At 49.7% G+C, this 14859-nt stretch overlaps 1 protein-coding gene across 4 annotated transcripts in view; it reads left to right on the top strand.

The window, feature by feature from the left end:
* Positions 1 to 14859, top strand: part of unc45b (unc-45 myosin chaperone B) — a 136805-nt gene that overhangs the window by 32457 nt on the left and 89489 nt on the right. For all 4 annotated transcript variants that reach the window (XM_070887163.1, XM_070887173.1, XM_070887182.1 and 1 more), the window contains exon 3: positions 14431 to 14467. In XM_070887163.1, the coding sequence (XP_070743264.1) occupies positions 14431 to 14467 (37 nt within the window). The remainder of the gene's footprint in view (positions 1 to 14430; positions 14468 to 14859) is intronic.

Genomic DNA, 14859 nt, shown 5'->3' with positions numbered 1-14859 from the left:
GGGGCAAATCAATGGTCGCTGAAGTTCAGCGGGTTCATGTGGCAAACATTCACAGCTCATATACCAAAACGCCACCAATGATGATGAAGGTTTTATTAAACGGCATCCCTGTACGCATGGAGCTGGACACGGGGCCAACCAGTCACTCATGAGCGTTCAACAATTCGAAAAGCTATGGCCACTCAAAGCCAGTAGACCCAACTAGAACGTATTGAGACACAACTATGGACGTATACCAAAGAAATCATTTCAGTACTAGGCAGTGCAATGTTGGCAGTCACACACAATGGATCAGTGAACCGGTTGCCGCTCTGGATTGTCCCGGGCAATGGTCCCGCACTGTTGGGAAGGAGCTGGTTAGCTGAGATGAACTGGAAATGGGGGGATGTGCACACAATGTCATCTGTGGAGTGAAGTTCGTGCTCACAAGTCCTGCAACAATTTGAGTCACTATTCCAACCTGGCGTCGGGACGTTCAAAGGTACCAAAGTAGTGATACGCATCAGCCCGGACGCCAGACCAGTGCATCACAAAGCCAGAGCGGTGCCGTATATGATGCGGGAGAAAATTGAGAGTGAATTGGACCGTTTGCTGAGAGAGGACATCATCTCGCCCGTTAAATTCAGTGACTGGGCAAGCCCCATCGTTCCCGTCCTAAAAGCGAATGGTTCTGTCAGGATCTGTGGCGATTACAAGGCCACTATCAATCGGGTGTCCCTACAAGCCCAATACCCGCTCCCGAGAGCGGAGGATCTCTTCGCCACGCTGGCAGGCGGCAAGCTGTTTACCAAGTTTGATCTCACTTCAGCCTACATGACCCAAGAACTGGCCGACGAACCTAAACTACTGACCACCATCACTACGCACAAGGGACTGTTTATTTACAACAGGTGCCCGTTTGGCATTCGATCAGCGGCCGTGATTTTTCAAAGAAACATGGAAAGCCTGCTTAAATCCATTCCTGGAACAATCGTATTTCAGGACGACATCCTCATCATGGGTCGTGACACTGAGGAACATCTCCACAACCTGGAGGAGATGCTATGCCGACTGGACCGGGTAGGCCTGTGACTCAAAAAGTCTAAATGTGTGTTTTTGGCTCCTGAGGTTGAGTTCCTGGGCAGGAGGGTTGCTGCAGATGGGATTCGGCCCACCGAATCCAAAACAGAGGCGATTCAACGGGCGCCCAGGCCTGACAACACATTTCTGGGATTCTTGAACTATTTCGGGAACTTTCTACTGAACTTAAGCACGTTGTTGGAGCTGCTTCACGTGCTCCTGCGTAAGGGCTGTGATTGGTTTTAGGAGGACTGTCAAGAATGGGCTTTCAATCGGGCGCGGAACTTACTTTGTTCAAATAAGTTATTGACCCTGTACGACCCCTGTAAGAAATTGGTTCTGACATGTGATGCATCGTCCTATGGGGTTGGGTGCGTGTTGCAGCAGAGTAATCCTGAGGGCCAACTACAACCTGTGGCTTAAGCTTCCAGGTCGCTCTCAAGCAGAACGGGGATATGGGATGGTTGAGAAGGAGGCACTCGCGTGTGTCTATGGTGTAAAAAAAATGCATCAGTAACTTTGTAGCAGGAGGTTCGAATTAGAAATGGACCTCAAGCCGTTAACATCCCTGTTGTCAGACAGCAAGGCTGTCAATGCCAACGCGTCAGCCCACATACAGCGATGGGCTCTCACGCTGGCTGCTTATGACTACTCCATCCGGCACCGGCCTGGCACAGAAAATTGCGCTGACGCGCTCAGCAGGCTTCCACTGGCCACCACTGAGGGGGCAGCGGAACAAAGCACTGAGATGGTCATGGCCGTTGATGCCTTTGACAGCGCAGGCTCCCCCATCACAGCCCGCCAGATCAAAATCTGGACAAACAGAGATCCCCTCCTATCTCTGATTAAGAAATGTGTCCTGACTGGGGATTGGGCGCCCGCACACGGAGCATGCACTGAGAAGGTCAGACCGTTTCACAGATGGATGGATGAGCTCTCCATCCAAGCTGACTGCCTACTGTGGGGCAGCCGGGTAGTCATGCCCCAGAGGGGCAGGGAGGCATTCATCAGGGAACTCCACAGCGAGCACTCAGGCATTGTGCTGATGAAGGCCATTGCCCGGTCGCATGTTTGGTGGCCGGGAATTGATTCAGACCTGGAACACTGTGTTCGCAGGTGCACGACATGTGCCTAGCTGGGTAATGTCCCCAGGGAGGCCCCGCTCAGCCCGTGGCCCTGGCCCACCAGGCCATGGTCACACATTCATTAGACTACACGGGCCAGTTCATGGGATAAATGTTTCTCACTGTGGTTGATGCGTACTCGAAATGGATTGATTGCATCATTTTGAATTTGTGCACGACATCCACCATTGTGGAGAGTCTACGTGCGGTCTTTGCAACCCACGGCTTGTTGGACATCCTTGTTAGTGATAATGGCCCATGCTTTACAAGCTACGAATTCCGAGAGTTCATGTCGGGCAATGGCATCAACCATGTCAGGACAGCACCGTTCAAGCCGGCCTCCAATGGCCAGGCAGAACGTGCGGTCCAAATCATTAAACAAGGCATGCTCAGGATTCAAGGACCCTCCCTTCAATAGCGCCTATCGCGCCTCCTGTTGGCCTATAGGTCCCGACTGCACTCGCTCATTTTGGTCCCGCCCACTGAGCTACTTATGAAACGAAAACTCAAAACTCGGTTGTCTCTCATTCACCCAGTCTTGACCGACATAGTTGAGGGCAAGTGCCAGTCCCAAAACGAGTACCATGACCGAAATTCAAGGGGGAGATGTATAGAAATAAATTACCTCGTATTCGTCCTCAATCACGCCGTGGGGCCCAAATGGCTTGAGGGCACTCTAATAGACAAAGAGGGGAACAGGGTCATCATGGTTAAACTTAACAATGGGCAGATATGCCGTAAGCATCTGGACCAAGTAAAAAAAAGGTTCAGCATAGACACTGAGGAACCTGAGGAAGAGCATGAGATGTTGCTCACACCATCGCCAGTGAACGAGCAACAAGAACATTCAGCAGCATGCACAATCCCGGCGGTCAGCCCGGACAGGCCGGAATCACCACAGGTGACAGACACTCACACCAAGGCTCAACAACCAGAGCCCCAACTGCGGCGCTCCATGAGGGAGCGTAGACCACCTGAAAGACTTAACCTATGATCCCAATAAGACTTTGGGCGGGGAGGTGATGTCATGTATGTAATGTCTATGTAACACCACTGCAATACTGTATATACTTAAGCAATGCACACCTTGACCACAGTGGGTGAACTTGTGGGAGACACTCCTTACCTGGTCATCCAGGTATATAAAGGGAGGTCCCACGCAGGGTCATCACTTCTTGGTCCTGTAAATAAAGATTCAGGTCATAGAGTGACCTTGACCATAGAATGTGCCTCGTGTGGGTTTTCTGCCATTGAGTAAGGACTTTACAGCGCTGATGCCCTCAGTCGGCTGCCATTGCCCACCACCGGGGTGGAAATGGCGCAACCCGCAGACTTGTTTCTGGTAATGGATGCTTTTGAGAGCGAGGGGGTCACCTGTCACAGCTCGCCGGACCAGCCAAGACCCCCTGCTATCACTAGTAAAATGGGAGCTGGTCGGGGGTTCCTGGGGAAGTGCAAAATGAAATTAAGCCTTTTCACCGACGCAAGGACGATCTGTCTGTCCAGTCAGATTGTCTCCTATGGGGGAATCATGTGATTTTGCCCAAAAAGTGCAGGGATATATTTATACGTGACCGACACAGTACCCACCCAGGTATAGTCATGAGGAAAGCTAATGCCAGGTCGCACGTCTGGTGGCCCGGCATTGACTCCGAATTAGAGTCATGCGTCCACCAATGCGACACTTGCTCACAGCTGAGCAATGCGCCCAGGGAGGCTCCCCTGAGCCTGTGGTTATGGCCCTACAAACTGTGGTCCAGGGTCCACATAGATTTCGCTGGCCCCTTTCTAGGGAAGATGTTTCTAGTAGCAGTAGATGCTTACTCAAAATGGATTGAATGTATAATAATGTCATCATGTATGTACACTGCCACCATTGAAAGCCTCAGTGCCATGTTCACCACCCATGGTTTGCCCAACGTCTTTGTCAGTGACAATGGACCATGTTTCACCAGCTCGGAATTCAATGAGTTCATGACCCGCAATGACATTAAGCATGGCAGGTCTGCCCCATTTAAGCCCGCATCCAATGGCCAAGTGGAACGGGCAGTTCAAACTATCAAGCAAAGTTTGAGATGTGTAACAGATGGCTCCTTGCAGACCCGGTTATCTAGGGTCCTGCTCAGCTACCGGAAGTGTGCCCACTCGCTGACTGGGGTTCCCCCTGCAGAATTGTTAATGAAGAGAGCACTCAAAATAAGGCTCTCCTTAGTCCACCCTGATCTCAATGATCACGTAGAAACCCGGCGGCACAGACATAATGTGTACCATGATCACACGGTGACCTCGCGTGACATTGAGGTCAATGATCCGGTGTTTGTTCTAAATTACGGTCACGGTCCCAAGTGGATTGCTGGCACTGTCTTAGCCAAGGAGGGGAATAGAGTATTTGTTGTGAAATTGTTGAATGGGCAAACGTGCAGAAAGTATCTGGATCAGACCAAACTGCGATTCAAGGACTACCAAGAACAGTTTGAAGAAGACCCTACCATCATGATCGACCAACACACACCCCAACCAGCAATTGACCTTGCTGTCAACCATGAGGATGAACCCACCTTGCCCGACAGTCCGATCAGACCAGCCGCGCGGCCGTGCAGCGATGATCCAACCAGCTCACCCATGCCAGGATTTCAACTCAGGCGATCGACCAGGGAACGCAGACCGCCAGATCGCCTCAACCTGTAAATAATTTGTACTCAAGACTTTGGGGGAAAGTGATGTTATGTATGTGAACCTCACCTGTGTGTAAGACTTGCCACTAGGGGGCACACCTGTGGGAGACCTATGGGTCACCTGTGTACCCTGGAGCAGGCAGGTATAAAAGGCAGTCCACTACGCTGCTGCCTCACTTTGGAGTTATATTAAAGAGACCAAGGTCACAATAGTTTGAGCCTACAACACAGTCTCGTGGAGTTATTCTGAACTTAACACCAATCTTGTGCATTATGTGGTTTAAAAAAAGCGTTCATTTATATAGAGCCTTTCACCACCTAAGAATTACCCAAAACGTTGTCCAGCTAATGAAGTACTTTTCAAGTGTAGTCCTGTTGTAATCCTTATTGGATTTATTAGTGACTATATTATATTTATGACCCCTAGTTTAGGTCTCCCCCACAAGTGGAAACATGTTTTTATGTCTACCCAATCAAACCCTTTCACATTGTTAAAGTCCTTTCATGTCATGTATGTAAATTCTGTTTGTAGCCACCAGATGGTGTCATTGTTGGAGGCCACTGAGCAGCACGCACATGGTGCTGCTCTGGTATAAAAGGCCAGCCATTTTGTGAGTCAGACACTTTGGGCCGTAATAAAGCAGGAACAAGGCTGTACCTTGTTCAGTTAAACAGTACTCAGTTTGTACCTTTATTACATACATAACATTTGGCGAAAAGAATACAAGAACCTTTGTTTGCAAAATGAGCACGATTGGATTTTTAGAGCGATTCCTGGAGGGAGAAGATTGGGCAGACTTTGTGAGCCGTTTGAACCAGTACTTTGTGGCCAACAAAATGAAGGGGGTCGACGATGCAGATCGGCGCTGGGCCGTGTTCCTCACTGTGTTCGGTTCAAAGATCTACGGTCTGATAAAGAATCTACTCATACCTAGTGATCCAACAGAGAAAACGTACGAGGAGTTGTGTACATTGGTACGGGAGCACCTCAAGTCAGATGACGGCATCATCATCTCGAGATACAGGTTTTATACACACGTTCGATCAGAGGACCAGAGCGCGGTGGAATTCGGTGCTGACCTGAGACATCTAGCGGGACCGTGCAAGTTCGGGACGGTGTTGGCAGACATGCTGCGGGACTTCTTTGTTATCGGTATCAACCACGAGGTGATCCTGCTCAAACATCTGGCAGTGGAGGTGTTGGATTTAAAAAGGGCCATCCAGATCGCTCAATCATGTATGACGACGGACAGGAGTTTAAAGCAAATAGCGGTGAAGAACCGAACCTCGGCAAGTACTGTAAATGCGATTGGTTTGGCAGAGCGGCACGTGGCAGGGCCTATCCGGCTGCGTTTGCGAAACCTGTGGCTGCCCAAAGTCCGCCAGCGGGAATGTATCCGACTTCTCCGTGTTGGCGTTGTGGGGGAAATCATCGGCACTAGCAGTGCCGATTTAAGCAATATAGTTGCAAAGGCTGTCTGAGAGTGGGGCATCTCCAGCGCAAGTGTCCACAGCTGAGCAAACGAGCTGCGACACACCACGTGGAGGATGAGAGTCAGACTAGTGCGGATCCGGATACGTAATCCGAGATGCCAGAGGAGGAAGTTTATGGACTGTACTCTTTCATAACCAAGAGTAAACCAATTTTGATTAACGTGAAGTTTAACGGGATACCGGTATCGATGGAACTGGACACAGAGGCGAGTCAATCGATCATGAACGAGAGGGCATTTAATAAGCTGTGGGATACTAAGATTGTGAGGCCCAGGCTGAGCCCTGTTAACACCAAGCTGCTCACGTACATCAAAGAACTGATAAAGGTGATTGGCAGTGCACAAATTAATGTGTCATATTACGGTGCGGTTCACGAGTTACCGCTGTGGATTGTTCCAGTCAATGGCCCAACGCTGCTCGGCAGGAGCTGGTTGAAGAAAATCAGATGTGACTGGAACAACATAAAGGCGTGGTCGTCGGAGGAAGATACATGTGCCCAAGTATTGAGCAAGTTCCCCATACTGTTCGAACCAGGTATCGGCAACTTCACGGGAGCCAAGGTGCAGATCCACGTGGACTCAGATGCAAGACCCGTCCTTCATAAAGCTCGGGCAGTGCCGTATATGATGAGGGAGAAGGTCGAAATTGAACTGGACAGACTCCAGTGTGAAGGGATCATATCACCGGTTGAATTTAATGAACGGGCCAACCCCATTGTTTCTGTGTTGAAAAGTGATGCCACAATCAGAATCTGTGGAGACTACAAGGCTACGATCAACAGGGTTTCGAAACAAGATCAGTACCCGTTACCAAAGGCTGATGACTTATTTGCAACGCTAGCCGGAGGGAAGTCGTTCACAAAACTGGACTTGATGTCGGCCTATATAACGCAGGAGTTGGTCGAGACTTCGAAGAAACTTACGTGCATTAGCATGCACAGAGAACTGTTTATTTACCACAGGTGGAATTCGCTCGGCTGCAGCAATATTCCAGAGGAACATGGAACGTATACTGAAGTCCGTTCCCAGAACCGTCGTGTTCCAAGATGTTCCTTGGAGTCACCGGTCGTGACTCCAAGGAACATCTGAACAACCTGGAAGAGGTTCTACTGCGTTTTTGATAGAGTAGGACTCAGACTCAAACGCTAGAAGTGCATCTTCATGGCACCGGAGGTCGAATTCCTCAGGAAGAAAATCGCCACTGATGGCATCAGACCTACTGACGTGAAAACCAAGGCCATCAAGAATGCACCCAAGCCACAGAACATGACGGAGCTGCATTCGTTCCTGGGTCTACTCAACTACTTTGGTAACTTCCTACCTAAATTGAGCACCTTACTAGAACCACTGCACATGTTATTGAGAAAAGGCAACAACTGGGTGTGGGGCGCATTGCAAGACAGAGCTTTCGAGAAAGCCACCAATCTGCTTTGCTCGAACAAGCTACTGGCACATTATGACCCATGTAAACGTTTAGTTTTGGCCTGTGACGCATCGTCATATGGAATTGGTTGCGTGTTCCAACAAGCCAATGAGTCGGGGAAACTTCGCGTTTGCATCCAAAAGCTTGTCTAAAGCAGAAAGAGCCTACAGTATGGTAGAAAAAGAAACTTGAGCATGTGTGTACAGTGTTAAAAAGATGCATCAATACCTGTTCGGTCTGAGTTCGAATTAGAGACCGATCACAAGCCGCTCATTTCGTTGTTTTCCGAGAGCAAAGGTATCAATACCAACGCTTCATCCCGCATCCAAAGGTGGGCGCTGACATTATCTGCCTATGATTATGTCATTCGCCACAGACCTGGCACAGAGAATTGTGCCGAAGCTTTAAGCCGGTTGCCGATGCCCATACCGGAGGTGGAAACGCCACAACCGACAAATTTAATGTTAAACATGGATGCTTTTGAGAGTGAAGGCACCCCTGTCATGGCTCAACAAGTTGAGACCTGGATCAGCCAGTACCCGATATTATTGGTGGTAAAGGGTTGCATCCTCAAAGGGGATTGGTCTGCCATGCCTAAGCAAATGTGCGAGGAAGCTAAACTGTACATTCGTCGCAAGGACGAACTGTCTATTCAAGCAGATTGCATGTTGTGGGGCAATCGCGTTGTAATGCCTAAGAAAGGGAGAGAGAAGTTTGTGTGTGAGTTACACAGCCCACATCTGGGTATAGTGATGGTGAGGGCCATCGCCAGGTCCCATGTAGGGTGGCCAGGAATTGATTCTGAGCTGGAAGCATGCGTGCATCAGTGCAACACCTGCATGCAGCTCAGCAAAGCACCAGCGGAATCGTCACTGAGTCTGTGGTCATGGCCATCCAAACCTTGGTCCAGGATCCATGTAGATTTTGCAGGTCCCTTCCTGGGCGAGATGTTTTTAGTGATGGTGGATGCTTATTCGAAGTGGATAGAATGCATAATCATGTCATCCTATACGTCCATGGCAACCATAGAGAATCTTAATGTCATGTTTGCGACACATGGTCTGCCTGACATAGTGGTGAGTGACAATGGGTCGTGCTTCACTCGTCAGGAGTTTCAGGAGTTTGTAAAATTTAACGGCATAAAACATATAAGGTCAGCACCGTTCAAGCCTGCGTCCTACGGGCAAGCAGAACATGCAGTACAAATTATCAAGCAAAGCATGAGGAGAGTAACCCAAGGGTCACTGCAAACCCGCTTGTCTTGCATACTGCTGAGTTACAGGACAAGACCCCACACACTCACAGGGGTCTCGCCTGCTGAACTCATGATGAAAAGAGGTCTCAAGACCAAGTTATCTCTTGTACACCTGGATTTAAGTAATCATGTTGAATACAGAAGACAGAGTCAACAAGGGTACCACGATCGTGCAACTGGTGTCACGCGAGATTTCTGTTAATGATCCTGTATATGTGTTGAATTATGGTCAGGGTCCCAAATGGATCGCTGGTATGGTCATGGCCAAGGAGGGCAACAGAGTATTTGTTATTAAGCTCAAGAATGGGCAAACTTGCAGGAAACACATGGATCAAACAAAGCTGAGGCAGACAAACAAGCCAGAGCAGTCGGATGAAGAAATCGTCGATGACCAACCAACCTACTAGCAGCCTTCAGTGAACTCAAGGGTCATCAGTGAACCCTGAATTTCCATCACGGATTTGTTCAATAAAAATGGACTTGCAATTCCTGACATGGCCACTGCCACCCCCAACAAGTCAGCCATCCAGCCACCAGCCACAACAGACTCCGACACTCACCGAAGGCTGGAATCGAACTGAGATGGTCAACCCGGGAGCGTAAAGCACCGGACTGTCTCAACCTGTGAAAGACTGATAAGATCTCAGAGGAGAGTATTGTCATGTATTTACATGCTGTTTGTAGCCACCAGATGGTGTCATTGTAGGAGGCCACTGAGCAGCACGCACAGGGTGCTGCTCTGGTATAAAAGGCCAGCCATTTTGTGAGTCAGGCACTTTGGGCCGTAATAAAGCAGGAACAAGGCTGTACCTTGTTCTGTTAAACGGTATTCAGTTTGTACCTTTATTGCATAAATAACGTTTCATAATCTTAGTTCTGTGGCATGGCTCTCTGGTGGTTGAGTGTGTCTCCATTGGTAGCGCTTTGAGGAGGCTGTCCTATTGCAGGTGAGAATTGCAGCAAAATGACAGTGCCAGTTTGAGACCAGCTGCACATCCTCATTGTGCAGCTGTGTTTAGAAGATGCCACAAACAGCTACATGGGTGTTCTCCAATTTACCATCTCTCATGAATAATATGCAAGTACAAGCTAAAGATTCACAACTTACCATAGCCCTGGAGCTGCGCAGAACTTTTCGATTTATATAAAGAAACAAAGGAGCTTGCAGTTATGTAGTGCATTTCACGACCTCAGGATTTCACAAAACACTTGACAGCCAATGATGAACTTTTCAAGTGTAGTCACTGTTGTAATGTAGGGAACACAGCAGCCAATTTCGCACACTGCAAGATCCCACAAACAGCCTATTCTTTGACTCATAACCACAGGGGATCATTTTTTGAATTAAGCCTTGGGATCTGGGTGTTGTGTCCTTAGATGCTCTAACAATGACTCCATGAGGCAGTGTGTTGTACTTGAACTGTCGTGACCTTAGTCCTTTATTAGTTAACTCCAGAGTGAGGATCACACCTGGTGGCCTGCCTTTTATACCAGGCCAAGCACACCTGTACAGGTAATCTGCACGTCTCCCACTGCTGTGCCCTCTGGTGGCACACCTTGTGATAGTACCAACAGTAGCCATGTAGGATACATAACATCACTCCCCCCTGAACCCTCAGTACAAATTGCTTCTGCATTGACTGTGCTCTGGGCTTAGCTCTATGTGGGTTTTGTCTGGTTGACCTCTGGCGGGCCACCTCAACCTTGGGTGGGTAGTTGGTGCAGTAGCATGCTGGTGGTTGCTGTTTGTGAGTGTGTGCTTCTAACCATTCCATTCTCCCCCTCTCCCACATCGATGTGGCAGGGGCTCCTGATAGTCGTGTACATTCAAGTTCAGGTTAGTGGGTTTTGCATTTTTTTTGTGTGTGTGGTTCCGTGGTGCGACAAGTACATTAGATGCCTTATCGATGCGGTGACCAGTGCGTGAGGACAAGCTAGTTCCAGAGCTGCTGCATTGTGTCCCTGTAGTCTGGTGGTGCCTCAGTGCCCTTTGCTGGCAGTGGGAACCCGTTTGGCTCGTGTAGCCTGCTCTCGTGGCTGTTGCTGTGCTCCCTAGCATCGGGCTGGTTCACAGATGACTGTGACCTCCCTGTCCTTTGTTTGCGCCCTGGGTCACAGCTGCTCCCTGAGGGGCTGTCATCTAGCAGTGCATGGGGAACTGCTGACTCGCTGGCCTGAGTGTCGCTTGGTTTGAGATCCTGACTGGTGCTTGTTTCCTCTGGGGGAACAGTGGCAGGTGACCCTACATCTAAAGATATGGCCTTGGTGCAGTCTGCTCCTTCAGGCTCATGGCAATTGGTGCCATCGATTGCCTGAGAGATGGAGCCGACCCAGGGCAGGGTATCACCACCGGTGCCTTTGCCCTGCTGAGGTCGCTTGCTCTGCAGCTCGTGTGTGTCGGCTGCTTGTGGCCACACTTCATGGTGCATGACTCTGGTCCCCGGGACGCAGGCTACTGCATTGGGTAGCTTGCTGGACCTGTGTGCACCCGATGGGTGTCTGCCCGCTGCATCGCACAGCTTTTCCTTACTTATGATGGACACTCTGGGGGTCTGATCACAATCGCGCGACTTTTCCTCGCTGGTTGCATATATACAATTCCAATTATCAGTTAGACACGTTACATGATCCGTTACACATTTTGTCTCCAACTTACAATTACTATTACATTGCTTAATTGTGTGGAACTGTCCCTTTAATTGTGGTGGGTTGCAGGCCTCCTTTAAGAGAGCCTTGCTTGCTTTAGCCCAATCCACTTCTCCGTTTGGTGCCACGTGTTGCTCCATCAGCGCTGCACCTCGTGGTCTGGCCGCGGCCAACTTTGTCTTCAGCGCATCACCTCGTGGTTTTGGCGCCATCTTTCCTTCGTCCACGATGTCAACTGCGGTGATCCTCTTCTCCCCGGGTTCTGCCACCGAAGCTGGGAATTCACTTCTGGATCCGATTTTCTTCCTCCGAAATCCTGCCACTAGAGCCTGGAAGGTGCATTCGGATCGTCTCAGCTGGATCCTCTCCACGCAGTCGTGCTGAGCGGTCTGTCTCGGGTGCTGTGCTGGTCTGCTCTCTGGTGCCGGGTCCACCCTCCGGTGAGGGCTTGCTTTGCCTCTGAGCGCAGAGGACCTCGATCACGGGAGGGGTGAAGTCTTCCTACTTCCAATGGATCTTCTCCATCCACCTTCTGCCGAGCAGTGTTGGTCCATCACCTGCAATAATCCACAGAGGTAACTTGTGCACCGTGCCATCATGGAGTACCTTTACATTCACACTACCAACGACTGGGATGATTTCATCGGTGTAGGTGCGCAGCTTTGCCTGAACTGGGACCAACTTGGGTCGTTCAGCCGGATTGTCCCATAGACTCTCAAAGGCTCCTTGATTCATCACTGACTAGCTCGCCCCCGTGTCCACTTCCATGAAGACTGGACTTCCCTCTATCTCGACTTCCATCTTCAGCGGGGAACACTCGGTGGTTCAGGTAAACATGCTGTGTACCTCCCCGTAGGACTGGGCTGCCTCTCTGTCTAATAATTCATAATCCGCGCTGGATTTATGGCCATCTGTGGACTCCTCATCGACACAGTGAGTCCTATTTCTCTTACACATTCACTGGAGGTGGCCCTTTGTGCTGCAGCCTTTGCATACATAGTCTTTAAAACGGCACTGGTGAGCCCTGTGATTCCCTCCGCAACGCCAGCATAGAGCTACTCGATTAGCCCCCCTCGGACTCTGAGTTAAGGGACTCAGGAGCCTGTTCTCTCTTCCCTGAGAGGATTCGTGCTCTACAGTCCAGCCCTTGAATGGCACCACTCGGTGCACAGTATCTGCCGGGTTTGAATCCTGAGGGTGAGACATCTGCCTAGAGCTGCAGGTCGAGGTTATGAATGACTGGCTCACAGAGAGGGCCTTCTTCAGTGTGACTGTGGTATCCGCCGACAGTAGCTTGTGAAGAAGGCCCTCATGGCCAATTCCAATGACTAAAATGTTCCGCAGCGCTTCGTTGAGGTGGGTGCCGAACTCGCACAGTGCCGCCAGCCTCCTGAGGTCTGCGGCGTACTTCGCAACTTCCTAGCCTTCGGGCCGTCGGTGGGTATAGAACCGGTGTCTGGCTGTGAGGATGCTCTCCTTGGGCTTGAGTTGCTCCTGGATCAGGGTTACGAGCTCCTTGTACGACTTGGTCGTTGTCTTCGCTGGTGTCAGAAAGTCCCTGACGAGGCCATAGACGTTGGGCCCACAACTGGTTAACAGGATAGCTCTGCGCTTATCAACCAGTGCGGCCGGGTCGTCTCCTGTCAGGTCATTTGCGGTGAAGAAATGTTCTAGCCTCTCCACAAAGGTGTCCCAATTATCACCATCGGCGAACTGCTGCAACGTACCAAGGGTAGCCATTTCCGCGTGAAAGTTCGTAATCTCGTCGCCAGTTGTTGTGTCCTTAGATACTCTAACAATGACTCCACGAGGTATTCTGTTATACTTGAACTGTCCTTTATTAATTAACTCCAGAGTGAAGATCACACCTGGTGGCCTGCCTTTTATACTAGGCCAGGCACACCTGTACAGGTGACCTACAAGTCTCCCACTGCTGTGCCCTCTGGTGGCACACCTTGTGATAGTACCAACAGTGGCCATGTAGGATACATGACAATGGGCATTGCTGGAAAGGCCGATGTTTATGGCCCATCTTTAATTGCCCTTGAGAAGGTGGTGGTGAGCCGCCTTCTTGAAACGCTGCAGTCTGTGTGGTGAAGGTACTCCCGCAGTGCTGTTAGCAATGTTCCCACTAAGATTCGCACACGGCCGCACAATAGTCTGATAGGTCCCGCGCAGGCTATGCACCAGCTTTTACATTATAAATACCGCTCATGTACAAAAATCTAAAGGGACTGCTATTAAAAGAAACAGGCTGCACAGAACGGAACATTGGTAGGGAGGTCCAGGATTTTGACCCATGGACGATGTAGATGCTACACACTGCAACCACGATGTGCCGGTGGTGGAGGGAGTGAACGTTTAAGGTGGTGGATGGGGTGCCAATCAAGCGGGTTGCTTTGTCCTGGATGGTGTCGAGCTTCTTGAGTGTTGTTGGAGCTGCACTCATCCAGGCAAGTGGGGAGTATTCCATCACACTCCTGACTTGTGCCTTGTAGATGGTGGAAAGTCAGGAGGTGAGACACTCGCCACAGAATACCCAGCCTCCGACCTGCTAGAGCAGCCCCAGTATTTATGATCTGTTATTTGATATATATTGTGGCATATACTGTATAGGGATTATTTTCAGTAGATCATGAGGTGTTCACTATTTATTCAGTCTATGTTGCTACTCTATTACAGTGAATTATACAAAAGACGAGTCACAAATATAATAAAACCTGGTCATCACCTCATTCTTTCTTCTTCCTTAAAGGAAAATTACGTGCCAGCTGCTTCAGATGCATCAAGAGGTAAAGTGACTTTCTGTGTTGTGGTCCAGCAATTACTTGATTTTTAAATTCTCATCCATGTTTTCAATCCCTCCATGGCCTTGCCCCCTCTCTATCTCTGTAACCTCCTCCAACCCCACAACCCACCGAGATCACTGCACTCCTCCAACTCTGGCCTCTTGAGGATCCCCGATTTTAATCACAACACCATTGCCGGCCATGCCTTCAGCTGCCGAGACCCTAAGCTCTGGTATTCCCTTCCTAAATCTCTCCGCCTCTCTACCTCTCCGCCTCTCTACCTCTCTTTCCTCCTGAAACTTATCTCTTTGACCAAACTTTTGGTCACCTGCCCTAATTTCTCCTTATGTAGCTCGGTGTCAAATTTTGTCTGCTGTGAAGTGCCTTGGACGGTT

The sequence above is a fragment of the Pristiophorus japonicus genome, chromosome 1 (genome assembly GCF_044704955.1).
Source record: "Pristiophorus japonicus isolate sPriJap1 chromosome 1, sPriJap1.hap1, whole genome shotgun sequence".
NCBI lineage: Eukaryota > Metazoa > Chordata > Chondrichthyes > Pristiophoridae > Pristiophorus > Pristiophorus japonicus.
This window is presented reverse-complemented; position numbering and strand designations above follow the sequence as displayed.